Below are 14,351 nucleotides of genomic sequence, written 5' to 3'. Positions count from 1 at the left end.
CCCCCCTGTTTTTTTTTTTCCGGATACGGGTGTCGTGCCGCCCATGGTAAAAGAAAGAAGAAAAAAAAATAAAAGCAAGAGGGTTTGTCTAAATACACAAGTTTTTGCTTGTTGTGTAAAGTTGCACAATCAAAATTTTGCCCTTAGCCTGTATTTTGAATTATTTTTAAATATCAAAATAACTTTTTACATCTTCCACATTACTTTAGCATATTGTACTATGACCCAGTTTTATTGATATTTAATTCAGATCCCCAAATTAACAAAATCTAAAATTTAGTCATTTTAAAAAGAAGTGATTTTCCCCCAAAAGTGATTTTCTGATGGGTATGAATCTGTTCCCAAATCAGATTGGCCTGGGTGAGAGGAGATTGAGAGATTCAGAACCTGATCTGCATGTAAAAGGTCATCCTTTCCCCATTTTGATGCCACCGCTAACCCCAATCTCAATTCTCAACCGCAACCACAATCCCATCATCATCATTAACCTCTCCCATTCTTACCACATGTGTAGCCAATTGCAAGGACATGAAAAGCGTTGGCATTAAATTATCCATAGATAACAACAGAAACATCAGCAAATGAAGCAAAATAAATAACCATAAAATGAAGGGATGTGTATACAGTTGGAATTGGAGGAACGTGAATGAATTATGAACCCAGGAGATAAACAAAACAAACCCAATGCACCGCCGGAAAAAATGGCAGATGGTGGGAGAGGACAGTGGCTGTGGGAGGAGATTGTGAGGGAGGCTGTGGGGAAAAAATTAATTTTGGAAGATTGCTGACCTAAACTAGGGACACAAGTTTATTATGGTCTTCTAAAAACTTGTGTAAGGTTACACCATGCCATTTTGACCTGCAATAATAGGTTTAGCAGGTTTAAAAAAAAAATTCAAAAAAACATATATATTAGTAAATTAATTAATGAAGGATTAGGTTAATTAGTGAATAAATTATCTTCCTCCTTCCTTAACCCATCATCTTCTCCCACCTCATCAGAAACCCACCCCCAGCTCTGAAACCATAACCTGCACAATATTCCCAACCCAGAATTCCCAGATCTGGTTCTCGTTCAGCAGCTATGGATCCCTTCAAACCTAGCAAAGCAATGACATGCAGCCATGGATGCTCCTTCAACGAAAATTTCAACCCAGATCATCTTTCCCACAACAAACCAAAATCAAAATCAAAAACTTTCCTCTCCCCAACTAGTTTTCTCTCTTACAAAACACCATATAGCACCTTCACCATCTTCATAAAGAAAAGATAGAGTAAAGACGAAAAAGATCCAATTGCAAAAGCAACCACCCAAACAAGATTCCCACACACAACTAATGTATACACACATATTACTCCAAACGCACAATCCCTCCTGGCACCCAAACTAGAACTTCTCCCTAAGTAAGTGAACCAAAATCCCAACTTAGGAAACCCAGATTGCAAATTTGTGGTTGCAGAAGAAGAAGATTTTACTGCAGATCTGAGGTTGGAGTTGCGGTTGGAGAACGAGAAACCCATAAATCTATCACCACTTGTTTTCAGTTGAGGTTTCTCTCTCAAAGCAAAGTGAGAGCTCCCATGGAGACGGAGCAAAACCCCACAACCACAACCGACCAAAACGTCGTCGCTTCCCAAAACTCACAACCCGCCGTCGCTTCTTCCATGTTCCCACACGATTGTCTTGTTCTTACCTTGTGAGTTTTGCAGGTTTTGGATTGATGGTGGCTGGGTGGCATGGAGGTTTGAAGATGATGAATTAAAAATGGATTTCATAATGGGTTTTGGATCCGGTGTAAGAGAGAAGAGGAACACAAGATTAAGGATTAATGTTTTTTCTAAATTAATTAAAGATAAATATTTAATTAAGAAAAAATATATTTTGATTTTTTTTAAAAACATGTTATAGTGAGTTAAAATGAGTTGGTGTAACTTTGCACAAGTTTTTAGATGACCATAATAAATTTTTCCTTGAACTAGATATCATTAATATTAGTGGGGAAAAAGTGAAAAAAAAATTTTTTAAATAAAAAATGAAAAAAACAAGGGAAACCGCTTAGTCTAGGTCAGATTTGGCTTGTGCACATTTACACAAGTAAAATCTTGTGTACCTTAGGGGGACGTTAGGCTAGGCCCAAGGGTGGTCATTGTTGCAGCCGTTGCCCCCAGCTTTGGTGTAAGATCCAAGATTTTAAGCTTAGAATAAGTGGAAGATATTTCCATTTACGATTAGGGTTGATGTAATGTGAAGGGAAACCTGAACGAAAGTTTATTAAATGAAATAAATTTATGAAGGAGAAAGTTCAGGAAAAGTCAAAGGATTACACCATGTATATAGCTAATTTTCACTTTTAGGCACGACGGAAGTTAATTCCAAAAATCTTCAGAGAAATGTTAGAACTTCTCTTTTTTCCATATATCACAATCGTTTCGAGGCGAAACTCTAGGATCTACGAACGTCCGATTCCAATCATCGGAAGTTTGCCGAAACCGAATCCCTGGTATTTCAAAACCCTAGAATTTCTCGACAATGAAGACTTTATCTATTCAGAGCTTCAAATGAATATTCCACACGCGTACACCCATTTCTCTTGATGATTTCAATCTTTCTTCCGAAGGAAGTTTTCTATTCCGACATTCGATGCAAAAAGCAACTTATCGGGTAAAATAGTTTTACACCGACTATGCATCTGTTGCCAAAAATATAAGGAGACCTCATTTTAGTTTTGGAATTCTTTCGCCAAAACATATCTTAGAATTCATGAAGAATGACGCCGGAAAAATCAGATTCGCGAAACTTTCATTTCGCCGCGAATTTCCATCTTCTACATATAGCAAGAAAGGTGAGAAAATTTACAAGAACTCCTCCATTTCTCTCCCAAACCCGCGAGCTCCATTGAAGAGGAAGGAAGAAGAGTTTTTCTTCATCTCTTGCTTGATCGTCGATTAATCAGTTGCTGCTTCAAGGTTTCGAGGTATAGTCGCTAATCCTTACCTCTGATCGCTTTTTCCATAGCTTTTCTGTAGAGTTTTCTGAGCGGATAGTTTATGGGTTTTTGCAAAACTATCCTGAATCTTTCATTTCTGATTCTAAACCTCTTCTATATGTGCCCAAGATCACTTCTGCCGGATTAGATTTTCCGTTATGTCGCCAAAATTCCGCCGGAATCAATTTTAGCCTTAAATACCCATTTTTGGAGTTTTTGAGGTAAAGCTTCAACCTTTAGGCTAAAAACTATCGCCTTAGCTTAGTGTTAGTAGGATTAGTTGTCATAAACGTCGTTAGTAACGGCCCTGCAAAATTTGGTTTTTGGGATTTCAGTTTTGAAATTTCTAAGTTAAAAATCATGACCAAAATACCCCTACGACAGTTTTTGATCCGATAATTTTTCCGAGTTCAGAATACCCTTAGTTACGGCTAATGAAAGCATAGGAACCAAGTTTGATCGAAGAAAAATCGAGCCCCACAATTGTGAAAAGTGGCCGAGCCCTATAGGGGAGGAGGGGGAAAATTCCTTTTCCGAAAACTTGTCCTTTCGCGCTAGATTATCGTACCTCGGAGTATGAACTACTTCGTGTAACCTTAGTGAGCATTGATAGCTTAGTTTCCGATAGATTTTGATAGAATTCTGTGGTTTTACTTTAAAGGTTCTTTTGAAGAATTTCCTGAAGATCAAGGAGCTCATTGTGAAGGAACGTTTGAGGAGAACGCTGGAATAACTAGAGGTAAGGGCAACTTACCTTACTAGCTAATGCTTTAGGTGTCGACGCATTCGACTTGATTTACTGTTTATGCACTTGTTTGTGTATGATTGGGAAAATGTTTTCTGAGGCTTCGGCTGACAATGTAGATGATTCATCTACTGAATGTTTTTGGAGATTGACTTACATGCTATGTGCTATGTGGGTAATCTAGGATGTGTGGTGCATGCCTTATATGCTAAGTGCTATGTGGTTATTGCTTATTATGCTGATATATGACATGTTGATTGATGGTGCTGAGTTATTTATGCTTTAGCAATGAAATCTGAGTTTCTGAATAGTGAGAATAGCGGGCAGGTCATGCCGATTTTATTTTGAGAGTTTTGGGGAAAGTTTGATAGGACGAATGAGATTCGGGCCTTGTTATGGTGTTTTATGGATCGAGACATTCTCTGGAGTCATTTGGGGATTTGGAGATCCCGAGAACTTATAAGAATTGCGATAAGGCTAAAAGGATATTATTTTGTGAAGAAAACTCATAAGACCTTAAACAACCTCTAAATCTTTAAGTAATGATAATAATCTCGAAGGAAGCTTAGGAGTCGAATCTTAGTTTTGGAAAAACGAGAAGTGTCGTCGGATCCAAGTGTTGAGATATTGAGAGGTTTTAAGTATGTTGATACTCTTGTGCTCTGGGAGCAGTTGTGTTGTTGGGCTATCTGAGAGATAAGCCGGGAAACGGGTAGTTTCCAAGCATGTTGATGCTCTTTGCTCGTTGAGCAGTGTTGACCATCGGATAGAGATGAGTCGGATGATTCGAGGAATCATCATGAGTTAAGTTTATACCTTCGGGTACAGTTTATGCCTTCGGGTACAGTTTATACCTTCGGGTACAGTTTATGCCTTCGGGTACAGTTTATACCTTCGGGTACAGTTTATACCTTCGGGTACCGTTTATGCCTTCGGGTACAGTTTATACCTTCGGGTACAGTTTATGCCTTCGGGTACAGTTTATACCTTCGGGTACAGTTTATACCTTCGGGTACCGTTTATGCCTTCGGGTACAGTTTATACCTTCGGGTACAGTTTATGCCTTCGGGTACAGTTTATACCTTCGGGTAATTCGGACATCGACGGGGGATATGATCGACCGTGAGGTTAGGATCGACCTGTTCGGGTACATTTTATACCTTCGGGTACAGTTTATACCTTCGGGTACAGTTTATACCTTCGGGTACCGTTTATGCCTTCGGGTACAGTTTATGCCTTCGGGTACAGTTTATACCTTCGGGTAATTCGGACATCGACGGGGGATATGATCGACCGTGAGGTTAGGATCGACCTGTTGATTGTCGGGCATAGCGGAGGGAAAAGTCGACCCGCAGGGTTATGACTGATCCGGCTATGTCAAGGTTGTAAGTGACACTCCGGGGTTATGGTCGACACAATGCCAGTGTTAGGACCAACTCAAACGTGCCCAGCCTATTCTTTCTGGAACCGTCGAGAGTGACGTTGCATTGACATATCATGCACTCTAATTGTATCGTTATGTGTTTTGATGAGTTGATGTTGATAAACATCGTTATGTGTTTTGATGAGTTGATGTTGATAAACATCGTTATGTGTTTTGATGAGTAGATGTTGATAGATATCGTTATGTGCTTTGATGATGGAATTGCACTAGAGATTTGATAACATGCTATGTTTAAACCTTAGGGTAGACAATGCAGAACTTATATGTATGTAGACAACATATATATATATACCCTTATACTTTATCTGGTGTCTTGTATTCTCTATCCTATATTCCGTAAGTTGACCCTTGCACGTGCTACCTGTGTTTGGGGGGCTATGTATGCCCTTTTTGTCAGATGTCGTTGGTGGATTCTTCCGTGATTCCTCGTCGTTCGGGGAAGACCCGGAGCGAAATGACTACTATTGAGCCTTCGACGTGGACCCGGACTTCATGCATGACCAGATGGGAGTCGATGATGGAAGTATGGGGGATGGGTGATTAGAGTCTATTAAGGTTGGGTGTTAGTGTCCTAGCTCTGACTTATTCTTATTTTTGAGGGCTTGTGTTGCTGACACTTGACCTAACATTTTGGGATTGTACATTTTGCGTACGGGCGTTACACTTTTCTACCTTCCGTCACTGGAGGTTACTCGTGACGAGGTCGCTACTTACAGCGGGGAATGTTATATGTATTGTGTATTAGTTCTGTTACCTTTCGCATTTGGGTTTTATTTAATTCAGTCTTGTCTTAGTTATTATCAAAAAAAAAATATTTCACGTTTTCCGCATTAAGTTTACTTTTGGTTACTAAAGTGACGCCACCGAAATCGGGGTGTTACATTTGGGGGCCGTCAGATTTCTGCCTACTGATCGCGATCCTGCTATTAGAGATGATGCAACAGGTTTTGTAGGTTCGGTTGAATATACGGGTCAACCACAACTTAGTAGGTCTATTTGCCGAGGGTGGTTGATGGTGGGTCGCTTTCCTGACATCAAAAGGTGCCTAACAAGATGGTGACAGTGGTCCGGTCGTCCCCTGTCTATTTGGTTCCGACCGATGATGTAAGCCTCGTCCATTCTGGTTATCTCGGACGACTTGAGATCATAGGTCGGATCAGCTGACCTTCCAACCAAACCAAGGCAGACGATGCCGAAACCTAGTAACACATAGTATGAAAATTTGATAGTGAAAGTATGTCATGAAATAATGAGAAATATTTATTTATGTTTAGATCAAAAGGTAAATAAATCCAATCTTTTTTTTCATTTGTTATATTATCCGGTTAAGGGCAAAAACATGACATACTTTCACTATCAAATTCAATCAATGCAGCAGTACCACCGTGTCCGTTGATAACAAACTCCCATGGAAGCGGGAACTGCGTTCCGTGTCGTGGGTGTTGTCACTGTCAACACTCACATTCCCATTCCCATTTTCAAGAAATCCAAAACCACCGCATTCCAATCTCGCTTCTTCACTTGTTCATCTCCCTCTCCTTCTTCCACTAGTTACCGAGGTCCCAAACCCAAACGCGATTTCCTCGCCGATTGGGTTTCCCAAAACGACGACGTCGTTCGCACCTTACCGATCTACGTCGGCTCCGCCTCCCTCTTCGCCGTCCTCTTCAATCGCGCCATTTCCGGCATCGCCCCCGTCGCCGACGCCGGCAGTTCACAATCCAGAGCTGACCTCTTGACTTTAGGATTGGCAGTCACCAATATTTTGGCTGGCCTTGTTTGGCTCTCCATAAGACCCAAATCTATAGCTGTGGTGAGCCTCTTTTTTCATTGTTGTGTTTTTCATTCTCTTGTAGTGTGTGTTTGTTTTGGCTTAATTGAGAAAATAATGATTGCTTATGGTGCTTTTTGTAGAAGCTAGAAAATTTTACAAGGATTTTATTTGTCTACAATAAGCTAACTTAAAGATGCCATAACAGGCTTACTTTTGTGCAGGTAAATCCTCAAGGGGTTCAATGCAGGAGGTTGTGCACTGCTCTCCCTCATGTTGCACTTACTGAGCTGCTCTGGTAATGAACATTATGTATACTTGTTGGCTTCATAGATTGAAAATTTGGTTCATGATCGTGGCGTTTATTAGTTGTTCTAACTTAGCAAATGCACATTATGTCCAATAAAAGAAAGGGTGCTTTGTGGCTTGATATTATGCTTGTGTTTTCCACATGTTCTGTTGATAAATTAGATATCAATATGTATTTAAAAGAATGTGGTATCTTCGACTTTTATAGAGGCATCTTCATTCTGTGGTTGGTTTGGCGTTGCTTGCGGGGTTTTTAGAGGGTTTTTGCTGTAGTGTCTGAGTTTTTGCCGACTTTTGTTGGCAAGGGGTTGTTTCTCAACATTATCTATTTATGTAAATATATTTCTCTTTCAAAAAAAGAATGTGGTATCTTTTGTATGGGAACTATTGCTTTAAATAGTTAGTTCCTTTTTCTGTTTATTAACAAGAGCAGTATCTTTCGTATCTATTTTCAGGGTATGGGAATCTCTATCAGATATCACCTGCTGCCGATCACTTGTTATTGTTTATGAGAGCAGTTGTGTACTTCAAATTGGTTTTGCTGCAGAGTCTTCTTCCGGGGATGGTGAGGCTGTAAGTGTGGACATTAATAAATTGATCCAAGGATCAGTATACCAGGGTGTAATGAAATCTGGAGCCCGTAAGTTTCAAACCATATCAAACACTGAATTTGCTGCTGATTCAGATATCAGTATGGTTTTTTTTCTGAAGATGTGCCCCAGTATTAATGAAAATTTGCTGCGTTTTTTACCTTTGTTCAGAGAGTTACTTGGCTAATCTATCTCTTTATCCTGGGAAATCTGAGCTGTCATTTCTACCTTCAAATACTCAGGTATCGCGTTTCAATGTGTTAAACTGGGCCATGTTACTTAGGATATTTCTATGCAATTTATTATTACCCAGTGTTCAAACTAATTCTTTTGGTCTATCATTCAAAACCTGTATGAAGCGAGAACTGTTGATTAGAAAGAGTGAAACATATAGGTAGGGTGTGGGTGGATTTTGGGACAAGTGGGTCCAGTAAAGTAGTTGTATATCCAGTAAAGTATTGTTTAAATTTAATGAGAATTTGGATAAACTTTGACTATGAAATTAACTGGCAATTTATAGTTTAAATACGTAACATGATTTCAGCCATACTTTTGCGTTAGAAAGTTCTTTTCCTTAAAATTCCCGAAGCCCTTGCAAAGTTGAGTGTAATTATCACATTGTCATTGGTCATTATCGTCATTCATTGTATGTGAGGGCGAAAATAGGAAAGAATTCAAGGAAGCAGTTAGAAGGGACTCACTGGAGGGTGTATTGTTGTTTTAAGTTTATTCCTAATGTCCATATGTAAAGGGTGCATATTATTCCAGTGATATATGTTAAACTATTAGACTTGTTGAAGGGACAAGGAAGTCTGTTGGAGCAGTAATTAATTCCTTAGAAACCAATACATTTTGTAAATTCTTCCAACATCAAACCTAATGAATCTAATTCCACCCCATCCCCAATTTGGAGTTCTGGAATGGAACCAAACAAATTATTATTTACCTATCTCCATACCATTCCATCATCTTACAAACCAGGAACAAAATGGTGAAATTACAGAGAGAGAGGAGAAACCAGAGAAGAGAGTCAGAGAAGGTAGAATAGAACACTTCTGTGATGATAAAGTGAGTGACAAACTGAGAAACAATGAAATTCTTGGTGTAAGGGTTTTCCTCTTTAACAACTGAGCTAATGTCGGCTCTTCAATACTATTCAAAAGGAATTTTCTATTCCTCTCCTGCTGTGTAAGCTAATTACCTTAGCAATTCTGCAATTAAACTAACTTCATCACCTAATTCCTTAACTAACTAATTATGTAAGCACTTTATCTGCTTTGTCTCCACAACTTTCGTTCTTGTATCCTCAGTCCTATACTCCTATGTTGTTCACTTCCTGCACAATAGAGTGGAGCCTTTCGTTCTTGTATCCTCAGTCCTATGATGTTCACTTCCCGAACAATAGAATGCAAACTTTCCCTAATTTCATCATATGATGTCCAAATAATATTATAAAAACTTTATTCCATGTCTATAGCCAGTTATATACTGTAGTGTATACTTATACTTATGTGGTGATCTTCTTCCAGCTTGTGATTTTGTATCTTTGATGTTTTGTTAACTGATGCAAACTTCCATCTATGACACAGTTACCTCCAATATTTTGACTGACATGCATGTAAATGATCATGTATGTCAGTCAATGAAAAAGGAAAATATTTTAGGGTATCATGATCCGTTGATCCCCTTTTGGCAGACCTTGAGAAACTACTCTGTTTCTTTTCATTTATGAATGTTTATGTGACTCTTGTTTCTGTATCTGTAGCTTTCTATGATTCCCTCTGTTCTTGTGTTAAAATTTTAATAATGTTTAAGAACAAAAGTTATTCATACAACTATTAATTTGCTAGGCAGTAATTTTACAACCACTTGGAGATAAAGGAATTGCAATTATTGGTGGTGACACAATACGAGGTTTTACTACTTCTGATCAGGTACATTTCAGCTTTCTTTCTCGTTTCCGTGAGACAAGTCAATTTGTCATGAAGCAAGCTTTCATTTCAGCTTTCAAGTCAACTTAGAACCCTAATTTTGAACTCTGTCATGCATATATTTGTGGGTTAATGATTGAAGTATTGAAATGATTACAGGCATGGATTACATTCATAGGAGACAAGTTGGATTCTACCCTTGCAAAACATGTAAAGCATCTTCGTCTTACTTCCCCAGAATAAGTTTCAAAGATTTGCAAGGTAGCCTCTGATTGTTGTTAATTCCTGATTTCAGTGTAATAAATCCTAGAACCTTCAGCTGAGTTCTTCAGGATACGTTGTTCATATTAGTCCCATGTATGTATCTTTCATCCATTTCATATGGCAGTACTTAATACCAGACTAATTTATTGTTAAGAATAGTAAATTGTATAAATCAGCACATTTTTGTCAGACTATGTGCGAAATGTAATTGGTTTATTTTAGAAAATTGATTACTTTTGTCAGTTTTTTTTTGGTATTTGATGGTTCAGAAAACTGTGGCAGTTTCTCATAACAGATGACATTCTCGGAGTTCAAACTTGTGTCTTCACCCCCTCACAGGAATTTACCTTGCCTACTGCTAGACCAATACCTAAGTAGTTACTTTTGTCAGCTTTATGAGAAAATTAAGAAAAAAACAATTATTCCTGGAAAAATAATCCCAAAGAAACATGCCAGAGCTTCAGCTTCTAGTGGTTGACTTTACGTTTCAAACTGTAAGGTTCCTATTATCTCCCCCAAAAATTACTATTTATGTTTCTTGAAACAAGGGTTAACATACGAAGCCTGAGGTCATGTACTCTCTCTTCCTTCCTACTGAAAAATCTAAACTATTATGTTGTGTGTTTGTGGCCTTTCCACAAAATCAATTTAATATAATACCTTGTCATGTTCTGACAGCTAAGAATTTGGTATTGACTTCCAGTTTACCATTGCTGCAACTTGTTTTAGTTTAGATTTGATTGGTAATGACGAGTTATAACTTCTGAGTAGGGGCCCAAATTATTGTCAAATCTAAACCAAACCCCACTTTATCTTGGTCAAGGGGGCGCCAAAGGAATGAAGGAAGCAACTCCAACTTAGAACAACCATATGCTGGAAAGAATATTATCATGCCTGTTCTAATTGAAAATCTAGGCTGTCAGCATGAATAATTTAGTCCTATTGGATGATGTAATCCTTTCATCCTTTGTAATAAACTTAACTAGTGTGAACTGTGATGTAAAAAATGGAAGGGAAATTCATTCATATTTCTGGAAATATACATCTGTATAAGCTCTGTGAGTCTGTTCTATATTCATATAATCATTTAGAAAACAAAAGAAAAACAAAAATTCTGTTACAAATATACCCCCCAAAAACTATGCAAAGAATGAATGCCTAACAAGTATGAATATCACATGCTTTACACGGGTACCAGCTACCAAGAAGTTAGCACCCTGATCAGTATCCATTAAAGAAAGACCTTTCCCAGGGCATCAACCCTGTTGCAGGATCAGCAAAATAAGACTGAAGGAAGTCCTTCAAGCCAGTATCCCAAACCTCACAAAACCTTAACCGCCAATTAGGTGGTTCAATTGCTTCGGTTCCTAGTCCCGGCGCTCTATCCTTTGATCCTTTGTTTTGGTCCTCGTGCCAGTCAACAACATAGGTAGCAACTCTTCTGGAGAACTTGGCTTTGAATGTCTCCCATACCTGGTACTTGTAGTGGTTAATTATAGCAGAACCTTCAGGCATGTCCCGGTACCTGAAACCCTCCCTCAGCTGAAAATGGTGTACCACATTCAGAAGACTGGCATCGAGCAAATCCGGCCGCACGATGGATTTGTGCCTTTCAGGGCTCTGAAGCCGGCATGTGTACCCAGTAGTAACCCCTTGTTTAGGGGCTGAGTTCAACCCAGAAGGTCCAAAGCTATGGCAAGCTGTTCTTATCTCTGCAATGGATTTTGAATTCGAGTAATTGGCGACCACCGATCTCAAAGAATTCTCACCAGGAACGCCCTGCCTAATCTGGCGATGAAACTCACGGGGGAAGTAGAAAAACTCATCAACATCAAAGAACCCCACCCATTTGCACTCCTCTCTAGCCCTCAAAGCACAGTGGGAAAACCCTGCTTCTTGAGTCTTAATCCAAGGCCAAGCCTGTCTACTAACATTATACCCTTGAAGGTCAAGATCCTGAATCACCTTTTCAACATCATCATCACTATTGTTATCATAGATAAACCAACGCTCCACTCCAAGCCACGCATGGTACATAATCCATTCCCTAAGAGCAGAAGCTTGGTTCCACACCATGGTACACACACACAGCTCATACTTATCTTTCCTCCTCCTCTGAACTCCATCACTGCCTGCAATTCTAGCCACAGAAGGAACAAGAGCACGAACCGGGTGCCTCACATTGCCACTCAAATGGCTAACCGTGACTCGAATCCCTCGAGCCTTACCCGGGTTACTCCTGATACTCTCCGGCAACAAGCACCTCACTACTTCTTGAGCCACCGAAACCGCTCTCGTGCTCAGCAAAAACGAACCGTCTTTGTGGAAATTCCTCACCCCGAAGTGGCACCGGAAATGGGTCGGATCCGAGATCTTATGGGGTCGCAGATTCAGCCCTTTCACAAACACCACCACCGTGTCCCCGTCCAGCCTCGCCTCGTAAGCCACCCTGTCCCAAGATTGAGCCGTCCGGTTCGTCAAAAAACCCAAACTCCGGCGACCCACCTCGCCTCTCCGCCGCAAGTCGACGACTACAGACCCTCCGGCGGCAGAGCGGTTCGTCCGGGGAAATGGGCACCTGGCAATGGATCGAGATTCGTCGTACCGGTCCGTTGACAGAACCGGCAGCACCTGAACATCAAGCACCACCGGTTCATGTGAACCGGTGGCGGAACCGTTGGGGAGGAGGGTGTAGTAGACGCAGTCTAGTTCGTGGGGTTGGTTTTTTTGTTGGTTGGCGAGGAAGATAAGGTAGTGGTCGGGGAAGAGGATGCGGTGTTGGAGTGTGAAGGAGGAGGAGGAGGTGGTGGTGGTGGTGAGAGGGTCAAGAATTGAGTGGCTGGCGGAGGAGTATAAGAGGGATAAGGTGGAGGCTGTAAGAGAGGGTCGGAAATTGTAGGAGGCGAAGAAGAAGAAGCTATGGTGATTAGACAAGAAGAGAAGGAAGATGAAGAAGGAGAAGCAAAGGAAAATTGTTCTTGATGAAATATGAAGGTGTCTCAGCCTCACCATCATCACTCTCTTCCTCTTCCTCCGTTGCTCAGTTTCCATCTTATGGTGGTGGAGGTTGGTGGTGATGATGGTGGAGAAGAAGTGGAAGAAGAAAAAATGTGTGAATGATTGAGGGAGGTTGAGATTTTGGGCATTTGGCAACTGGACGCGGAATGGACCAGTCGTCAAAGAGGAAAAGAAAACAAAAGAAAAGGGTAAGAAGGTTCTTTATCTCTCTTCTTCTTCTCTGTCTTTCTTTGTCTTTGCAGTGGAATAATAATAATGTTAGAATTTTGCAAATTTAAATGCCAAAACTAGTGGAGATTCTGTAATAATTTTAGTCGTTGGGGACACTGTTTAGAGGTTTTGTGTTCACCAGTGTTCACAATCATCGACATTGATTACTCTAATTATGGAGCGGGTGAATGATTTTTTATACTTGCTGCATTTCATTGTCACTAATGGTAATTCCATATTGCTGCCTAATATAAATGGTAATAAGTAATAACTAATAATACACATTTAATTATTCTGAAATTACAAATGTATGAAAATAATTTAGTATTTACTATTTAGGGTCAAAAATGTAATATTATATTTTAATGATTTTTTCTTTTAAGCATTTTTTACCAAATAAGTTAAAAAGAAAAACAAAAGAATCCCCTTAAATCATTTTTCTTTTTTGGCTTTTGCCTTAATCAAGTGTTTGACCTAGCAGATAGGTGGATAATGGATTGTGGCGCAGTTAGCATAAAATATTAAGGCGTAATTTTCTTGGATGGGTCCCTTTAATTCTTTGGTAACAAGCCACTTAGGGTATAAAGTGGATTTTTCATTGCTTTGTTTATTAACCCCACGAATAATTATATTTTCACACCTAAAAAATGAGGTGTTGAGAGGTGGAGGAAGAGGGAGATATGAAGAAAGGAGAGAGAAAGTAAAGATGTGATAGATGATTTGATTGATAGAGAAAAGAGAAATAGATAGAAATGAAGGTGGAAAAGAAGTGGAGATGTGTATATATATCATAACTCGTCTCGAATAATGTTCTCTTCACACCTCCCTTTGAGGTGGAGAGATGTGGAAGGATGAGAGAGATAGAAATAAAAGAAAAAAAAATAAGAAAGAGAAATTATGAAATGTAATAGATGATAAGAGGAGAGAGATAAAAATAAAAATAGATGGAAATGAGATGTGTTAAAAATGAGGTGTGAACATATCATTATTGTTTAAGTCTCACACACTTAACATTCGTTGATTTAGTTTAAATCTGATGGATCTATTTTGTGACATTAGAGCATCTTTAACAGAGATTGCTT

The 14,351-nt window shown here is 39.4% G+C and overlaps 2 protein-coding genes across 3 annotated transcripts; one reads left to right on the top strand and one right to left on the bottom strand.

The window, feature by feature from the left end:
* The first annotated feature begins 6,518 nt into the window (after positions 1–6,518).
* On the top strand, positions 6,519–10,283 carry LOC130739925 (protein COFACTOR ASSEMBLY OF COMPLEX C SUBUNIT B CCB4, chloroplastic). Of its 2 annotated transcripts, XM_057592397.1 has the most exons (7): positions 6,519–6,989; positions 7,172–7,245; positions 7,712–7,896; positions 8,018–8,088; positions 9,697–9,780; positions 9,937–9,987; positions 10,073–10,283. In XM_057592397.1, exons 1-7 carry the CDS (start codon positions 6,585–6,587, stop codon positions 10,085–10,087), a joined length of 885 nt encoding a protein of 294 aa, XP_057448380.1. In that variant the 5' UTR covers positions 6,519–6,584; the 3' UTR covers positions 10,088–10,283. The 2 variants fall into 2 exon arrangements, with proteins under 2 accessions (XP_057448380.1, XP_057448379.1); XM_057592396.1 differs by having other exon boundaries at positions 6,520–6,989; positions 9,937–10,283.
* A 758-nt stretch (positions 10,284–11,041) lies between these two features.
* Positions 11,042–13,313, bottom strand: LOC130739924 (glycosyltransferase family 92 protein RCOM_0530710). The gene has a single exon (XM_057592395.1). The coding sequence runs from the start codon at positions 13,090–13,092 to the stop codon at positions 11,263–11,265; it is 1,830 nt and encodes a 609-aa protein (XP_057448378.1). The 5' UTR covers positions 13,093–13,313; the 3' UTR covers positions 11,042–11,262.
* Positions 13,314–14,351: the final 1,038 nt, after the last annotated feature.

Source organism: Lotus japonicus, chromosome 2 (genome assembly GCF_012489685.1).
Source record: "Lotus japonicus ecotype B-129 chromosome 2, LjGifu_v1.2".
In the NCBI taxonomy this organism is placed as follows: domain Eukaryota; kingdom Viridiplantae; phylum Streptophyta; class Magnoliopsida; order Fabales; family Fabaceae; genus Lotus; species Lotus japonicus.
Note: the sequence above shows the minus strand (reverse complement) of the source record. Positions and strands in the feature narration are given on the sequence as shown.

What these genes read in the sequence shown, in the direction of transcription:
- LOC130739925 (XM_057592396.1), top strand. Translation starts at nt 6,585, where the DNA reads ATGGAAGCGGGAACTGCGTTCCGTGTCGTGGGTGTTGTCACTGTCAAC. An exon ending in GACCCAAATCTATAGCTGTG is followed by an intron (nt 6,990 to 7,171) that starts GTGAGCCTCTTT and finishes ACTTTTGTGCAG; the next exon opens with GTAAATCCTCAAGGGGTTCA. An exon ending in GCACTTACTGAGCTGCTCTG is followed by an intron (nt 7,246 to 7,711) that starts GTAATGAACATT and finishes ATCTATTTTCAG; the next exon opens with GGTATGGGAATCTCTATCAG.
- LOC130739924 (XM_057592395.1), bottom strand. Translation starts at nt 13,092, where the DNA reads ATGGAAACTGAGCAACGGAGGAAGAGGAAGAGAGTGATGATGGTGAGG.